A 19074-nucleotide genomic window follows, 5' to 3' on the forward strand; every position below is an offset into this window, starting at 1 on the left:
CTATATTTCTTCATCTAAAACAGAATCATACTTCAGTGTGTTCAATGTATCACTGTTCTGCTGATCCACATTTTTGAGCAGACAGGTGCTGTTCTCCTAGGCTATACTGTAGTTTGTGTAAATAGTAGATCAACTTTATTGTCATGTGCACTTAGTTCAATGAAATTCCTACTTGGCATTATAGAAAATTTACATTTATAGATCAATGTGCTTTTAACATTAGTCTTAGAATTATTAAAAATGTATGCTTATATTTTTATTTCTAAGTAGCTTAAAAGCCCTTGTTTATTTGTTAGCATAAAGCTTGCTGGCTTTTTCACTCACAAGCAGCCTGTCTTTCTTTCTTGATGCTAAGTTTAAAACTTCAGTAAGGTAATAAAAAGTCAAGGACACTGTGTACTCTGAGGGAGCTGAAAAGCCCATTGTTTTAAGAAATACAGCTGCTGAGATTTTAACCTTAAGAGTACTAAACATGCCACTATTTTAGAAAATATATATGTAGAATTTAAATTTATGTATTAATACTTTCTTATATCAATACTTTAAATCAAGTTAAATTAAAATGTGTTATGTTAGCTAGCTTTAAGTCAGTTATTAAAAGCTTATGTCAGCTAAAAAAACTGCCTGTGCTTATCAGCTCAAGGCCACTTTCTGTGTGTGAATGCTCAGATACTAGCATGAGGTGATGACAAGCCAAGGATAGCATGAACTATAAGAAAACTTATCTGTATTGTTTAAAGAGATACAGCTGCCCAAACCTGTAGCCTTGAGGGATGCTTGTGCAATAAGAAGCCATTCATGTGGGAGGCCCAGTATCTTATGTGTGAGTCCTCCTGATTCTGACTCAATGGTGGGAATTGATCAATAAGCAAGTCTCAGTAGCTGGCACAGTGTAAAGAGTAATCTTGGCAAGTTTTGGTCAGATGAAGGACATAAGGCCAGGTGATGGACATTTGGTAATGGTGGGACCAGAAGGAGGAGAGTATTTTGCATAGATGATAACAAATTTAATATAAATTGATACATTTCCTAGTTTAAGCACTTGCTTCATGATCAAGTCTCTTTGTTACATTGCTGCGATTTTTATTCTGCATTCCCATCTGGACTCAGAGATTGCCTTATTTAAACAAAGAGAGATCACCACGACACCATTACATGTCATTAGCCTCATCTCTTCAATTCCAGTAACTGTTAGGGCTTGAAAGTCCATTTCCAATGGCTCTTCCCATTACTTTCTTCTACTAGATTGTTGCATAGTCACTACTGCAGCCATCCTGCTGACTATGTGATTGTTTAAATTGTAAACCATGACTCCAGACCACAAATTAATGTTTTTAAAACTAGTTATGTCTAGTTTGTTTATTTTAAATTGAAAGTTATCATACCAAACTTCCTCCAAATGAGATGCTGGGGCAGAGTTTTGCTGTCTTTTCACTATGTTAAATAAAAAAACATCCTTCCTTTAGAGGTATTTTTAAAAAATGTCATGGATTCACTTGACCAGAAGGGGTGTTTGTTATGTTACCTTGGCTTATATCTCTTGTATTTCTACTGGTTTTATATCCCAATTGTTGTTTTGTTAAAAAAAACAGGAATTATGTCATTTGATGACTGAGTCTTAATACCATCACAATGACTATTTGCACTTGTTGGTTCTCTTTTTGAACTAATAAGATTGGTTTTAGGCGTTTTGAGACTACCATTTTCTCATAAATTGGTAGTGCTCCTGTAGATGTTATTGAACTGGATAAACATTTCACAGAGTCTTGCAATTACAGAATTCTTTCAGAAGGTTTAGAATTTAATAATGGAAATTTGTGTTACTAAAAATAAATGTTTTTTAATTCTGCCATTAGTCATTGTGGTCTAAGGTCTGTTGTAATGATTATAGCTCTAGGTTAGAAACTAATAGATTAGTTAATACTTAACTGACTCTTACATAATGAATTAATATTGTTTGCTGTCAACATTTATATGTTTAGCTTTTTTTTCATTTTGCTTCAATCATTTTTTGAGATTGAATGTTATTATTGTTTTGTTAATTTAGGGCTGTTGTCTTTTAACTCTTGAGATAATAATTCACCTACCTGTTGTCGTGACCTCCTTTATTTCTGCTTATCCAGATGAAATTATTACCAGTGACTAAGTCCAGGAGAATTGGATCATAAAAAATAAACTGTCAGTGTTGGTCTGTAAATCAGCAGCTGATAGTGCCACCCAAGAACTGGATACACACTTTAAAAATGGGCCAGACTCAATGATCATCTATACTAATAAAAGGCAAAGCCCTCACTGACTGACTCACTCACTCACTCACTTACTCACTCATCACTAATTCTCCAACTTCCCGTGTAGGTAGAAGGCTGAAATTTGGCAGGCTTATTCCTTACAGCTTACTTACAAAAGCTGAGTAGGTTTCATTTCGAAATTCTACGCGTAACGGTCATAATGGTCAACAACGTCCGCCATGTTGAACTTTCTTATTTATGGCCCCATCTTCACAAAATTTGGTAGGTGGCTTCCCTGCGCTAACCGAAACCAATGTACGTACTTATTTCGGTGGTATGATGCCACTGTCGGCCGCCATATTGAACTTTTCAACGGTCTTTTTTACTTATGGACTCATCTTCAAGAAATTTGGTGCGCGAGTTCCCAACGCTAACTGAATCCTACTTACGTACATATATACATCCATAGCCTGCAGCTCGGTCACCGTGTGAGGCGGTGTTGGGTCCCCCATCCCAACGCCTCCCACGTTGTTGGCCGCCTGCCTATATAAGGCCATCCGTCACTCCGGTTTCTACATTCCCTTCCTTGCTTCGCCACAAGATTCACGTCTCCCTGCTGATAACTACAGCCTTTTTATTTAATCCACGGCTTCTCCGCTGTTTTATTGTTAGTTTATTACGATTATAGTTATTGTGTAGGTATTTTAGACTTAATTTACATTGTTCAGGTACCCATTTCCTTTATCATTCCAACCGTACCCCCATTAACATGTCTATTGAGGTGATCACCATCGATCAAAGAACTGTCACTTACCGAGTGGTTTCCATGCCCGGAGATAGCACCTACCTTTTCCATTCTCTTTGTTACATATTGCACGGCCATATCAGGCTCACTCTTGATATCCGGAGGAACATTGTGTCTTATGTATTGAATGACTGGGACAGGTTCAAGGTGTGGACTGATGACGGTACAGGAGATAATTAGACTACACAGGAGCACTAGAAGAGTGAAATGCTTAAGCCCTTCACCTATGGTTCTGCATGTGAGTTGATGGCTGCTGCTGAATTGTTCGGTTGTTGCTTTCAAGTGTACCGAAATGGCCAAATATTTTACACCTTTTGACAACCGCCAATGCCACTTAAACATCTTAGATTCACAGGTGATGATTTCAGTAGTGGACAGTTTGATGTTTATGAATGTTTAAACTCTCAAAAGCTGGATGTGAAGTTATCGATGAAACCGGATGTATGCTTACAACGCTTGACAGATGTCGAATGTCACTTCAACACAAGTCCTGCAAATACTGTCGTAATGGAAACAAACCATGAAACTCAAACCGATTATGACAGCAGCTATCCAATCTGTGAGATTTGAAACTGTACTGTACATTGCATGCTCAAGAGTAAGCACAGCGCACAGCTTGGTCATATTACAACCGGAGGACCGAACTCACAATGTGGTATACAAAGAGATCCTTAACAAATAATTATTGGTATATTTTCCCTCAGTTTAAAAAGGTTTAATTTTCTTCTTAATAAAAATTTTAAGGCAGTACTTAGCCGCTGCGAAGCGTGGGTATTTTGCTAGTAACACTATATATGTCTGATTTTTGATGATTAAATGGGACAAAGAGTAGACTCTCCAACTTGCAGGTCATGTTGTATTCTGTCTAAGTTTGGTACTGAAGAGTACCATGAGTAGTATATTCAATGCAGGATCTTAAACTACTAATAAGACATAAATGTCAGTGTAGCACATTCTTTTTCATAAACAATGCAACTCATCTTTGGTTTGTTGTAAGGAAAGAAGTGCTGTAAACATCACTCCTGTCTTGCAGAAATATTTTGAAAGAAGCAAAGTGTGGAAGAAAAGCGTATTATACAATAACCTTGTGCAACAAAGAAGTATTTTGGAATGATACTTTTGTTACTGTAGCATTTAGCTACAGTTCTGCCTTTACATAATTATGAAAAGATCAAATAAAAAAACACTTTTTCAGTTCAACAATCCATGTAAAACGTCAAATGGAAATGTAAACTGAATTGAGAAAAAAACACTATTATACTATAAAAGAGTGAACATAACATAATTCCAACAGTATAAAATGTAGTTTCAAAGATGACATTGATGTGTCTTGCATTACTCACTCTTTTATAACGTATTTTGAAGTATAATGTCCATACTTAGTAGATTATTATAATATTTACTAAGCTATCCATTCTCTGAATATGTTCTCTCTAATACAAGGTTCTGAAGAGCCCTGGACCTATTAGAGCAGCACTGAATACAAAGTAGTATTTGTGACTAGACAGTACAGCAGTATATAACAGAGCACACTCACACACATACCCAAAGTCATACATACCAGACCAATCTAGACAGGTCAGGTTATGTCAGTTTGGGGAGCATAGACTGGTATAGCACGTTGCCGCACCAAGATGAAACATCTTGGGATCCTGGTTGGCAAAACCCCCAGGCAGACGTGTGGTCCATTCCCACCCTCTGGAAATGACCAATCTTCTTCAGCCAGGTGTTACAAGGTTGTCCCCTTGGCCTGGTCGAGCTGCTCAGGTCCTCAGCAATGAGGATCCTGCGAGCTGGATCACCCTCAGGGAATCGCACCACATAGCTGTAGTGCCGTAACTGACGCTTCCTCGCAAATGCAGATAATGTGCCTCATTCAGGACTCCGTGAGCAACCACTCATTCAACAAAGTCAAATTAACAGTACCCATGGATTCTCTGAAGAGACACAGTACCGAAGCAGTCCACTCTTCGTATCAAGTCACTGGATAGCATCCATGTCTCACAACCATATAGCAAAACAAGAAGCACTAGGACTCTAAAGACTTGGACCTTCATCCTCTTGCAAGGATATCGAGAGCGCCACACCTCTTTCCAGTGACGTTACAATCACCCATTCACTCCCAATCCATCTACTGACTTCATAGAAAGAGTCACCAGACACATGAATGACGCTGCCAAGATAAGTAAACCCCTCAAGAAGGTCAACATTCTCTCCTCAGACAGACACACTGTCAACGACTGTACCGAAGAGGTCCATTTAAAGGCATGGATCGTGGAATCTAGACTCTCCAACCCGATTCTACACAGAATGTATAGAAATTCGAATCCTTGGAGCAGTGAAGCAGCATCTGTTTTTAAACCACTTAATATACTTATAAGGAGAAACAGTATTTTATAATAAATAGCTGTCATATGTATGTAGTAATGTAATAAAGTGGTGCTATGTTGCAGTGGTTTATATTTTTACCTTACTACTCCAAAATTCCAAGTGAAAATTCCATCCAAGCCACGGTCTTTTTGGAATTTTCTCATTCCCCATGTCCACAGGGCTTTTCTCCAGGTTCTCCAGTTTTCTCCCATTTTGTTCTCTGATGACTCAAAATTGACCTGGTGTCAGTGAACATGGGTGTGTGAGTGAGAATGCCCCCAAGATATACAGGTTCCCATCTAGTGACTGTTTTTTATTTTACTATATACAATTGCATATAAATATAATCAGCTTTTAAAATATATACAAAAACACTTATGTCCCCCTAATTTTGGAGTCAGAATGTGGATAATTAGGGTCACTGATATAAAATGCTTACAGAGGTTAAATAATATGATATAGCAGGCAATGAAAAAAAATATCCAGCATATCATTGGAGTTTATTAATCAGAATACATCATACAACATTGTGTACCCTTTTTTAATCACCACTGATCTTCATGAGCTATTTAATTGCTGCTTGTGCGTGGGACAGTAGAACATCCAAGGCTTGTGCCTGTCAGTCTTTACTGTTCAAGATATAGTATGCTGTTCCAGGATTTTTCAGAATGAAACACATTCATTTGTAGGGTGAAAAATGAAACTACTTTGGGCTACAAATGCAGACTATCCTAACAACCTCTTACCTTTTATTTTCATAATTATGTGAAGACTTGGCACTAGTCTAACACTCTTGAAGAGGTCTGCTAGTTTTGAACTCCACTGAGACCTCTGTGGAAGACAATAAAAGCTCAGGTTCATTGCTGTCAATTAGACATGTCTCTTTCTATAGACTTCACCATACTGGAGTATATCTATGAAATACAATGAGTGTAACAAGCATCTTTTTGCTGTTTAGTTTGCTCAAAAATGCAGAAACCTGAGATTATATTTAAAAATATAATTTGTTGTTCCTTAAAAAAAAATTAGGTACTAACTTTCCAAATTCACAGAAAGAGCATTTCTGATTGCTAGAGCTTCTGGGCCCATGGCAGCTCTGGTTTTAGTTTTTTTAAAAAGTATAAGTTGGTGTTGCTTTTCGATACACAAAAGCAGGCAACACTTTCTAATCAAAACTCAGTAGTATAAATTAGCAAATCAAATGCAAAAATTTCCATCTGCCATTCTGTGAAGATTATGTAAAAGTGTGTCTAACTCAGAAAAGCCTTGCACAATAACATACATATGTATACAGTGTTTATATATATATATATCCTGTATCTCTCTCTGTATACAGTATATATATACATTATAAAAATTAATAGAATCAAAAGTCTTTGAGATTTTATACCAAAACCTAGGAAAGTTACAGGTGATTATCAGGTCATGCACATTTCATTTAAGCTGCCTTGGAACTTAGGTTTTTGCTTTGGAAAAATTCAGTAATCTGGCTGTACTGTAGGTGATGCACGAGTACACTCAAATTACTGTTTCTACTTATAAAATGTCACTGTCCCAGTTCACGCAAGAGTGCAAGGTGAGCAGTTTATAGTAGATGTACTATAAATACAAAAATAAATCAATATTTAGAAAAGCAAAGGTTGTGCAGAGTGTGAGGCCTACAAATATCTGCATTGCCCCGATGTTTAGAGAGCACAGGCCAGTTGCATTGTTAAAAGACAAGAAGGATCCCAGCCTGGAAAAATGGAGATTGTCTATGTGGTTTATAAGTGGGATGGGATCTGTTTGTTCCTGGAGTTGGCCATTTCTTTGCTAAAGTTCTTCTATTTTTATATACAATCAAAACAGATATGCAGGAAGAGCAGAAATAACTCTACATACGGGTCTGTGCTTATATTTGGATGGCCATCATTTCTTTAAGTAGTGGCCATTTTACTGAACCACTGTAAATAAATAGCACAGCACCATTAGTTACAAATTGGCATCAGCAATGCAATATTTCCTTACATGACTTCTGTTCTAAGGATTCAACTAGGTGATGGCCTCCATTTCATGCATTGTAATTCACTGATTGCTTTTGGCCAGCTCTGGTTACCATGAAGGTCAGATTCAGTTTTCTTTACCCCACCTGCCAGAAGATACAGATCTTTTCTCAACAACTACTCGTCTTAACCATGGCTATTGTCTCTGTGGCCACAAAGTTGTGATTACAGGGTTGTTGTGAACCACAAGCTGCACAAAGCAGTGCAAAAGGAGGCACATGGTACAGCACCTACTTTTGAGTTTCATGTGCTGGGTAGCATTTCTCAGAAGATACACACAAGTGGATTTTTGATTATACGAGGCTAATCAGAGCATGGTTGATGTTATGTGTACTGTATATGAAATGAGCTGAATATTGGAAATGTTCCACAGGATATTTGTTCTTGATAAAAATTGCATTGTTAAAGTCCTCTGTTTTCACAAATCAATCAGTACATGTATAAATGACTGTACACAGTACATGAGTAATATTACCTAGGTTTAAGTTATACAAGGTCTGACATATTAAACACAGGGAATATTTTTTTTTTTACCTGGGGCAAGCAACTTTTCCATAAACACTAAATTCCAAAATAAAGAGATTTGACATGAGCATTAAGCATGGTAATAGAAAAATATGGCTATGGGGATAGACTGGATAAGGCTGGCGGGTGTATTTGGAGAGCACTCGTCAAACTGGGTCATACCTAAGCCTTAGAGCATTGACCACATTTACCAGAATAGAAAAGTGCAACTACGGAGGTTCCATCAGCATGAAACAATTTTGACAGGCATTGTGGACAGCTCTTACAGCCTACATCAACCCAATCTGACTGAATCTGAGTAGTATAATTAAAAAGCTCCTTTCCACAGTGATTAGGCCAGAAATGCATAACTGAAGTGTTGCTGCCCAGATCAACTACAACTAAAAAATATAAGTTGGGGATCTCCTAGAAAAAAGTATGACAGAACTATGTAAACACCTAATCTTACTGTGATTTTGACAGCTATATTATCACAGGAGAACATGATAAGATCAAACAGTTAGTGTGTGTCTAACAAAAATAAGCTGCAGTAGATTTGGGCACTAGGGGGCTTTTTATACTAATAAATTGCAATCTTTGTGGCTGGAAAGTTCTTGCCCAAAATGGTCTTTGAAATCAAGTATACATATGATATGTTCATTGCAGATTTGATAAAACAATTGAAACATAAATCAGAGTAATGACGGCTTAGCTTAAATTGGTGCTGAAATAGAAGAAGCACTTGTTCCGTTGCCCAAGGTCATTCTGTTCAGGCTGATCTGGCCTTCATAGGTACACATTGCAGTAGCTCCCAGTGAGTCTATAGCTTTCTTCCTTCACCATTGGAGAGTGAGCATTGGGTGTTAACCGTCCACTGTGATTCTCAATCTGCACTAAACAATTGAATGATTACATTTTTCATTTATTTGTCAGTCTGACAGACAAGCATATTCAGTGGAGTTTTCCCATGAAGAAAATTCTTATGGATAAAGGTTTCAGTTCATCTTTCAAATGTGTGTGTTGCCAGTGATGCATTGCTCAATTAGTCCTAAGCCATCTAGATTTAAAACAAAGTCTACCTTGCTCACTTATGGAAACACCTACAGACCCATGGTAACAGTAGGTCATTGTGGCAATAGTACATCACATTGTCTAACAGTTGCGGTCAGGTTCCAGCAATGCACTTCCAGACACATGACTCTTATAACTTTCCCTATTAAAGACTGGCTTTAAAGAGTGTGACCTGAGCATTTACTTGGACAGTGTCATAACAGCAGCATGGAACTTCTTCTTTTGCTAACGTCACGTACAGAGTTCCTGCCATGTAGAACATTTAGACAGTCTCTCACCTCTGCTCAGAGGGCTGATTCTCTGTACATACCACTCAAACTATGTGGTCGGCTTTGGTCTAATCTTCCTGATGACAAAAGCCTCCTTAAGGAAGAAGATGAGTTCAAATCTCCACAGCTCTGCAGATGAATACCTTCTTGGCGACTTGGCCTTGCTACTTGCCATGACGCTCGCAGGACCTAGGAGGAGAATGTTTTACCATAATTCTTGTAATAAAAAAATTATTACATAAATAACTGCACAAACAATACAATTCCAAATTCAGACATTCTGCAAAAAACTTGATATTACTATCTTCTGCATTTTATATATATATATATATATATAAAGGAAACAATTGATATATATATATAGATATATATATGTATATATATCAATTGTTTCCTTTTTTTACTTTCTCCTATATTAAGTATAGGGAAAGTATTGTAATCATCCAAAGATTTGATGTTGAGATTTTGATGTTTTAGACCTCCCTAAGTCTGAAAATACTATTTTTGGAATTATGTCTATGTGTTTGTCTGTGTGTCTGTGTGTATGTAAACACGATAACTTGAGTACGCTTTCACTTAGGTCAACCAAATTTTGCTCACAAGTATTAGGTGCAAAACATAGATTTCTTTCAACTTCTGGGCTATTTCCGTTAACCGGAAGTTGTACTTTACCTTTTATTCATGCAGCTGCAGAGTCCAATTTATTCAATTTTACTTTCATAATAATAGTTCTTTAATATACATAATATACAAATATAATCATTGCCTTGCTGTTTACTCCTCAAATATCCATCCTCTTATTTGAGTATACCAGAAAGTCTAGGGGAGACCATTCCCAATTATTATCTTACCTGTTCAAAAGGATTATTTCCGCCAAAATCAGGGCGCCTTTTGTGCCCCTGGCTACTGTTCCCTGCAGGATCACCTCCTGTTGCCAGATTTTTCTTGGATCGTTGCAGGAATCTTGCAACTAGAACACGTGTTACTTTTAGGTCCCCAAGAGACTTTGTTCCTTCTTTGGAGAGCCTATGTTGTGCAGCAGGTATGTGTTTTAACGTGAGTTTGTTACTTTTACTGGAGTTTTTGCGTAAGGTGGAAGTAGGAGGTACCAGATGAGTGGCAGGAAGCAAATAGGTTTCAGAGCAGGGAACTATAAGGACAGACAACAAAAGATATAAAACGTTAAATAGCATTTTAAACACATTTTGCTGAACCCCTCACTTATGGTTTTGCAACAATTGAGACTAAAAACTAAAAATGTCAGAAATAAATGCAATATAAACACCATAATAAATAAAACATTAAAATAACACTTTGTGCAAAATGTATGTCCAGTTATTCTGCAGATATTTTTAAAAACGTTGTCATTGTCTGGGTGTGTTAATAAAGGACTTTGATTAATAATAATAAAATGACATTTTCATTTACACTACAATATGGCATAGAGGTCACAACTCCATCTTTTAACACACATTGCACAAAGATAAAATTTCACTGTCACTTTCCGTATTAATACAGTTGGCATTTAAAAATTTATATCTAAGCAGCGTCAAATATATTTAAATTTTACTTGCTTGTAAATACAGATTGTTTGCTTTTCAGAAATGTTTTATATGCCTTGTGTTTTTCTACTGCAATACATATACTAGCAACATGAAAACTTTTGTATGTAAGGCATCAGATAAAGCATAATGACTGCATTTAAAACAGTCCATTTAAACCATGTGCTCCTTCTCTCTTTCACTCCACTCATAAGTAGGAAGTGAACACCTTTAGTCTTCATATTTTGCGTTCACCTTTAGCGTGGACCTACTGTATATCATTTTAGGACAAATGGCTTGGAAAGTGACAGGTTCATTGTCAGGCTGTGTTTTAGTTTACTGAGTGGCCAGACAATGCTGACTGATGGCCACATGCCGCTCTTTGCTCCTCTTCTTCCTCCTCCTTGTAAATGCCTGCTTTTGACAAGTATATCCTTGGCTAGGCCAGTGCCTTTCCTGATAAGATGTTTTCAATATTTTTATTCTCACATCAAGCAATATTCTAATTTACACTTGATAAACTAACTGCATTGGCTTTACTTCCACGTGCAATGGTATGTGTCATGAAAAAGCCTACTCTGTGTATTGATTCGCTAATGACAGAAGACAAATTGTTGGTATTAAATGACAAATCATTATTTACCCAATAGTTAGATAAATGTTATCAGTTTAATATAAACAGAGCCTAATGCAACATATTTGGTTTCAATCTGAAATGCTATTGAAGTGGCTAGTTTCAGATCATAGGCTATATGTATGTAAAACTAAACCAATATAGGTGTTAAACTGAAGGAAAAACATCCATCCATCCATCTTCTAAATCATTTTATCCAGATCAGCGTAGCAGGGCAGCTGAGCAAATCATAGTAAGCATTGATTGTAAGGCTGGAACAATGTCTGGTCAAGGTACCGTCCATCACAGGGTGAATACACAGGCACGCTATGGCCAATATAGCATCACCAATTCACCTAACCTGCATATTTGTGGACTGGAGAAGGAAACTGGAGTTCCTGGATGAAATCCATGTGAACGTGGGGAGAACATACAAGTAGCATCCGTGATACAAATCCCATTAAGCTTACTTTGAGGCAACAGGAAGAAAAAACATAATACTACTAAATAATAATGGTAATGAGTATGATCACTTCAGTAAAATACACAAGTAAAATGTCATTAAACGATTCTCTGTGACAGCGATAAAATCATAAAGTACATAATGTTTTAGTCCAGGAGAATTAGAATGCTACAACACAGTAAAGGCATTCAACCATATTGTTCGATGTAAGGTAGTTATTTCAGATAAGCAAGATTCACTTTGAGGAAAGGTAGTACTAGTCACTAATCAAAGCGTTGGAGAGTAGTGACGTATTGCATGTTGATTATTTCAGGCAAATAAGATTTTAAATCAGCTATTAAATTCAAGAAACTAAAACTAATCAATTCAGTTGAATGGCTTAATTTGTTGTTTTTATGAAAATCAATGAGCTGTATTCTCAGTGAAATATAATAGATAGATAGATAGATAGATAGATAGATAGATAGATAGATAGATAGATAGATAGATAGATAGATAGATAGATAGATAGATACTTTATTAATCCCAAGAGGAAATTCACATATAAGGTCTTGACTCTCCTCATGATTCTCTTTGTACATTTCTTTTAGCTATTTACACCATTCACACTTAATAACTTATCTTTTTTTTCTTTCAGCACAGCTTACTCTTTGTCTTCATAGTTCCTAATTGTCTGTTATTTGTTTAATAGGTAAAGTCTGGATATAGTGAGTTGTCACACATAAACATGTCAACAGCCAATTAATTTTTCTTAATAATGCTGCACATTCCTGAAAAATAGCCCAGTCAGACTGACCCGTGCAAACAATGTTGTTACAATTCGTAAAGTGTTTGTGCAGTTTGCTTAATGTCTGAGAGCTAATGCAAAATTTAAACGAGCAAAGGCATTAAAGTTATAGGAAAGATTTTTGTGTGTTTAAATGTATCTGGTGAACATTAAAATACATCTGTAAGCCTTGCAAGAGGGTACTGGTCTAGCCAGGCAGTGCCAGGGGATAAAGGGGACATTGTGGTGTAGTGGTTAAGGCTTTGGAATCCAAACCCTGAGGCTGTGAGTTCAAATCCTGCTACTGACTCTTTGTGACCCTGAGCAAGTCACTTGACCTGCCTGTGCTCCAATTGGAAAATCAAAAAAATGTAACTGATTGCATCATAAATGTTCTAAGTCATCTTGGATAAAGGCATCAGCCAAATAAGTACTGTAAATGTAAAATAGCAAAGCTACAGAATGTAGACTGGGAGCAGTACTTATTAAACTAGCAGAAGTATTTGCTGCAAGAATAGCATGGGAGTGGCAGCCATTAGAGGGTAAAAGAAGATTACCTGTTAAATACCGTTAATGTCCCCAGACTAATCACACCAAGGGTGCTAGACTTTTAAAGATGTCACATTGATTGGGCAGAAAGCCAGCGGAGTTCCTCCAAACTGGATGGAATAGGTACAGTACTACTTTAGAGTTTAGAGGTCAAAAAGCACTTACTGTATACCACCAAGGGTGGATGGCTTTTTAATTATGATGTGGAAAGAGGGGCTGCTAGAAGACACTCTACAGAGAAGGTTACAGGAGATTTTGATGTTGTATCTACTCCTGAAGATAGCTCCAAGGTGGTGCTGGCCATAGGGTATTTTAGCTTAGAATTGGGAGATGAGTTAGGGAATGACTCTTTTACGAGTGGTTAACTTGAAAAAAATCAAAAATATCCAAGTCTTTTATTAGGTGTAGCCATGGAAATATTTATTTTGTGTCTTACAGAATGTTTCTAGTCATTTTCCTTTTTTTATTCATGCAGTAGGGAAAGAAATGTTTTTGTTTTCATTACTGACACTCTTCATTATTTGTTTACTTATGAATGCTGCCATTTTGTTGGCTCCATTTCTAGGATATCAGTGGGTATGTTGTGACATATGAAGTAATCTATGGGATGGTTTAAATACCAGCACAAGACTTCACTATCTATCTGTGATAACTTACAACAAAAATTCCTATGTTCAAATCTTTGATTGTGTCTCTTATTATGAAGCATTGCTATGCTTTTTGACTATGCTTATTGGTTATTGTTCTGGTTTTGGTATAAATGGGCTTTTTGACTCACAGTTACTACTCTTTTTCAAACTTTGACTTTGATTCATTTCCTGCTCCTGTGCATTCAAATTTTTCTCGTTACTCAGTCTGCAGGCTCAAATTATGAGGGAGGCCATAGTTGGATTAGAAAGAAGGAGAGACTAAAATCAAGAGTGAGAAAGACACTTGTAGCACAGTGTTTTGTAGTTGGCAAGTCAACCCATCGAGTAGATATGGACTAAAACAACAATATAATGAGATCCAAAGAGGTAGTGTGTTTGTTTTTAGTCATTATGTATCCCTTGCTGAAATTTTGTTTTGTATTATCAACTATTAATTTCGATTTGAAATACTGTATTGTTTTGGTACTTTATGTAAAAGGCAAGGGTGACACACAAAATTGCCACACATTTATTTAATTTCTTACCACATTCCATAATTCCTCCATAGTAAATCAGAAGAATATGGCACAATCCATACTTACAGGGGGTGCTGCTGGAAGATTGGAAATAATATGTATTTTCTTCATCATGTTTATTCTGCATCTTGCATTCTTGTGAGCTGTACTGTAATTATTATCCATGTTCTAGAATCAAATTTTCTTTTAGCCTTCTAGTTTACATTGCATTTTCAATTTGAATAACTTGGGGGCTTTGCCCCCAGCTCTCTTCACTCGCCATCTAATGTTATCCGCAGGAGATGTACTACATTACCTTTCTTGGCTACATTCTTCTTTCAACAATAATTTGGGCAGTGGAAAACCATATGGTGTTAATGGTTGTAGATATTTTTCGGAATATTGTAAGTCGATATTTTCATCTTCCACACAGTCACCACCAACTGTTTCAGCATAGTCAATTGATACGCATTTAACCAATTTGCAACTGATCGACAATTTTTGCATTAATTTCTTTGACTTCATTGTTTCTCGGTGCTAGGATTGTACCTGTATACTCATTTCTTCTGTTGATAACCCTTCGGGATGAAATTCTTCAATAAGATTTGGACATAATAAGTCTTCTTTTATTGTTACATGTGGTTGAATATGGTTGAGAGGGGGCGTGACTTGAAAAAATCGCATGGACAAAGTCTCGCAGGACTTGAAATTATCTCTTTGAAAAAGACTTGTCTCAGGATTTCCTTTTATAATAAAGAGATGTATTCTATACAAACCACATTCTTAATAAGGCACGCGGCTGTGTCAATGCCTGTGTGAGAAGTGACCCAAAGCCCAGTTTTGTTGCTGTGGTCTCCCGCACGTCCAGTTCATGGGGTAATGTTATGTGTATCACAGCATAATTTGTCAACTGAGACCAATATCAATGGTTAAGGCCCATGTGTTTGCAAGTTTTTGCATGACAGATAGAAAATCCTAACCATTTTGTATATATAGATTTCTGTATGTCACAAAGAAAACAATTATTTTTTGTACTTGCCTTCAGTAAAGCAAGCATATACATTATATAGGGTGGTCCCGATCTAATTATGCAATTTTCATTACACTATACAGTAACTTATTAAGTTTATTACATAGATAATCACCCAGAAAATCCCAGACTATTGAGAAGTGTGCGAACTGACGACATGAAGATTCGCGCCCAACTGGAGTCGTCCCTACATAAATCAAAGTCATCCAGATGATCTGGATCTGCATAATTAGATCTGGACCACCCTGTATAATACCATCCACCACATATATTTCACAAAAAAAGATGCAGTACAGTAATGAATAAAATGTGTATTATACAGCAGTCCTTGTTTATTGACTTCAATGTTACTATCAAACAAATTACAGGACTGAACCACAGGCTTAATGTCAACAGCTCTGCTATCAGATCTCATTCAACCAGAGACTCTGAAATCAGACAGTTCTTGGCAGTGAAGACTGCAATATTTTTCATGAACATCTGGAAGAAATTACACACTGATTCTTATTCCATTTGCCAAAGAGATGTGACCAGGAGCGCAACAAAGGCAAACAATGCGGGGGCGATTCACAGGAGTGTCAATGTATGCTCAGAGTTACCACTGTACATGGAAGCAGCCCTACTCCCTAAGCTATGGGATAATAGGTGGCATTAGAAACCAAACATTTGTACAAACTCTTTTATCTGATTCAGCTGTGCATTCCTATCTCATGTCTAGGAATTCAAAGAGACATTTTTTTCAATTGCATATCCTGATTCCTCTGATTCCACCTTTACCAGATCTATTCAGTTTCTCCCCTCTACTAAACTTATAGATTTTGACTTGTGTAATATCACTGGCAAAGCTTTACCAGATACTGAATTCTCAAACAAGCACACAGATGTCCTCATCCACCATCTTTGTAAAATATAAGCAAGAACACTATACCCAGACAGATTTTGAACACCAGAGGCCATCAAAACTGCAGCAAACCTATTCTCAGAGAGATTCTGTACACCACAGACCATCAAGAGTGCTTTCTTAGACGTACACTTTACTTACTTTTCACTAATAAATATGCTGCCTACTTACTTTACACTAATAAATATACTGCCAACTACAGTAGCAAGCAGATCTTCAGTTTATTTAATTATTTATTTTCCTATTTATTTATTTCAGCATTGCAGTTGTGCAAATCAACAATAAATATGAGACTGCAAACAAGGAATTGAGGTGGAACTTCTAGCAAAGTGGTGTGGCTATGGCAACCTTTTCCTGAGCTTTTTCATTAAGATAAAGAGAAATATACCCCTAATCAGCATCAATACATTATTAATAAAAAATGTCAGCTACTTCAGATTTTTTGGATTGCAAATCTTTGATGTCATATCTTGAATCCACATCAATGGGACCATATTAAAAAAGTATCAAGAGAACCTTAATTTTCTGAGGTACCTAAGCAAATGACTAAATATGCAGATATGGTTTCAATTTTTGGCCATGTTTAGATTGGTAATATAATATAATATATTGTGGTTTAATAACACAATAGAGAAGGACACATACACCAAACTTTTGGTTCGCATCTACTCGATTAAAATGATTTACTCTAAATTCTGGCCATAATAAACCATTTTGAAAGAATATAGGATTCATGCACAAAACATTCTCACAGCATCAAAGGTCAGACCATTAAGTACAGAAACAGTTCTTGCCACAAAGTAGTATATACCTTTTATAGACAAAATACCCTCATTGACTGAAAGTTCTTCAATATCACTGTGATTGTTTAATGTCATAGATTTGAACAGTACACAACACATTTTTGTGTACTGTTGTATTTTTCACACTCTGCTGCACTGCACATTGTATATTATGTTCCCACTCTCCTTATAAACCTACACAGATACTGAAGGAGAAGAGCACATAAAGTCCACACAGAAAGTCAAAAGCATGGGATTGGAACTTAGAACTCTGAACCTTGTTTCTGTTCTGAATATGATTTTTAAAGTACTAGTTATAAATAAATGTTACATTTTAATGTTAAGAAAGAGTAATGTAAGATTATCATATGCAAGGTTATGCAAGGAAACATTGATGAGTTGTGATGAAAAGTTACGTTTATTCTAAGCACCTTGTGTATGTTCTGTAGTTTCACTTATATAAGACAACGAGTCTCTAAAAACACCATGTTAGCACACATAGATACATTAAGCTTCTGTTCATAGCCCACATTATTTAAATGTCCAGCCACCCAGGATGCTACTGGACCATCTCATCTGGCAATTGAACTTCCCTGCCACAAAAACAATAGGGAATAACCATACAGCTGGCTTCTATAAAGCAGTAAAGTAAGTAATGATTATGTAAGGTAAATATAATATATATAAAACAATAATTCAGAAGAACCCTGTGCATTACATACAGCTATATACATAATGTGTTTTTAAAATATATCTATGCCATAAGTTACATTCAGTTTTTAGGCATCACTTACCCGTATCAGATGAAATCTGGGAAGCCTCATCGCTTAGTCCTTTGCTGCAGGCTGAGGCACTAAAATCCCCTAAAAGATGTGGTTTAAGATCAAGGCAACAGGAACAAATATTAAATGAAGTAATATGGTAAAAAGGGGATAAAATATTAGACGTTCTAGTGAAAAGTTTGAATGCAACACATAAAATGAACCAATCATACATTTGCCTCTTAATATTGATTTGTGGTTGTGCAGGACTGAACTCAAAAGTTTTTGAAAATTAATGTTCTCAACATATAAAATTTGACTATGGCATGTAACAATGCTGAGGAGACTAAAAAATGTAATTGTGTTATTATCTGAAATTGGTTACTCTGTGTAAGCAGACAAAGTGTTTACTGTTATGTGTCTTTACAGAGAACAAACAGATTTTTTTTCCTTGTTAATTGTTTTGCATTTGTATTATACCTAAATTTGATAATAATTAAATGAATGTGTTAGGTTTACAATAGACATAAGCTGCTATTGTTACCAAATATTTGACATTTATTAAAATGCTTCATTAGTATTTAAACCATACCTGTTTCATTGGAAGTGCTGAGTCCTGGGTCGCTATGAGATCTCATTAAAGGGTGAGGCATGAGTGCCCGTGGAGGTGTTGGAGGCCGGGATTGGTCACTATGCCGCCTCTGTGGGAAAGGTTGGAGCTGTGATGAACCCTGAGAGCTAAGAGATCCTTCAGAATTACGCCGGCTGGGTGTTGAAGGTCGCACCCGGATCTCTGGCACACGAGATGATGAATTAACTCGAGACTTTACAGAGCTGCCTCCTAGGGTGTCTAGGCGAGTACAACTACTGGCAGGCTGATAATGCAGCAAGCTGGATCTAAAAGGTGAGTCACAAGCAGAGCTGCTTGGGGAAGAGCACGAATTTGACCGTTCTCCTCTGAAATATCGCTTAGGGTCTCTTTTGGGACTGGGTCGGACAGGCTGCATTACTGATGAAACTGGTTGCATCAACATATCTGTGTTCCTTGAGCAGTCTTGGTTCTGTTGCTGCTGCAGAGAAGGATTCATAGACCTAAAATTGACATAATCCACAGATCTGAGAGACCCTCCAGCTCCAACCTCCAGCAAGCAGGAGTCTTCTGATGGAGAGCTATCATCGGGAATGTCGATGATCTCTGACATCATTAGTGAGCCACTGTCCATTGACACTGCAAA

The 19074-nt window shown here is 36.7% G+C and overlaps 1 protein-coding gene across 1 annotated transcript in view; it reads right to left on the minus strand.

The window, feature by feature from the left end:
• Positions 1 to 5884: 5884 nt before the first annotated feature.
• The window catches only part of fam189b (family with sequence similarity 189 member B), a 36772-nt gene continuing 23582 nt past the window's right edge, over positions 5885 to 19074 (minus strand). The window contains exons 9-12 of the mRNA XM_039767067.1: positions 18432 to 19067; positions 17873 to 17941; positions 10141 to 10439; positions 5885 to 9478 (exon numbers count right to left, since the gene is read on the minus strand). Of these exons, the coding sequence (XP_039623001.1) occupies positions 9305 to 9478; positions 10141 to 10439; positions 17873 to 17941; positions 18432 to 19067 (1178 nt within the window). The 3' untranslated portion in view covers positions 5885 to 9304. The remainder of the gene's footprint in view (positions 9479 to 10140; positions 10440 to 17872; positions 17942 to 18431; positions 19068 to 19074) is intronic.

This window comes from Polypterus senegalus, chromosome 1, assembly GCF_016835505.1.
Source record: "Polypterus senegalus isolate Bchr_013 chromosome 1, ASM1683550v1, whole genome shotgun sequence".
Lineage (NCBI taxonomy): Eukaryota > Metazoa > Chordata > Cladistia > Polypteriformes > Polypteridae > Polypterus > Polypterus senegalus.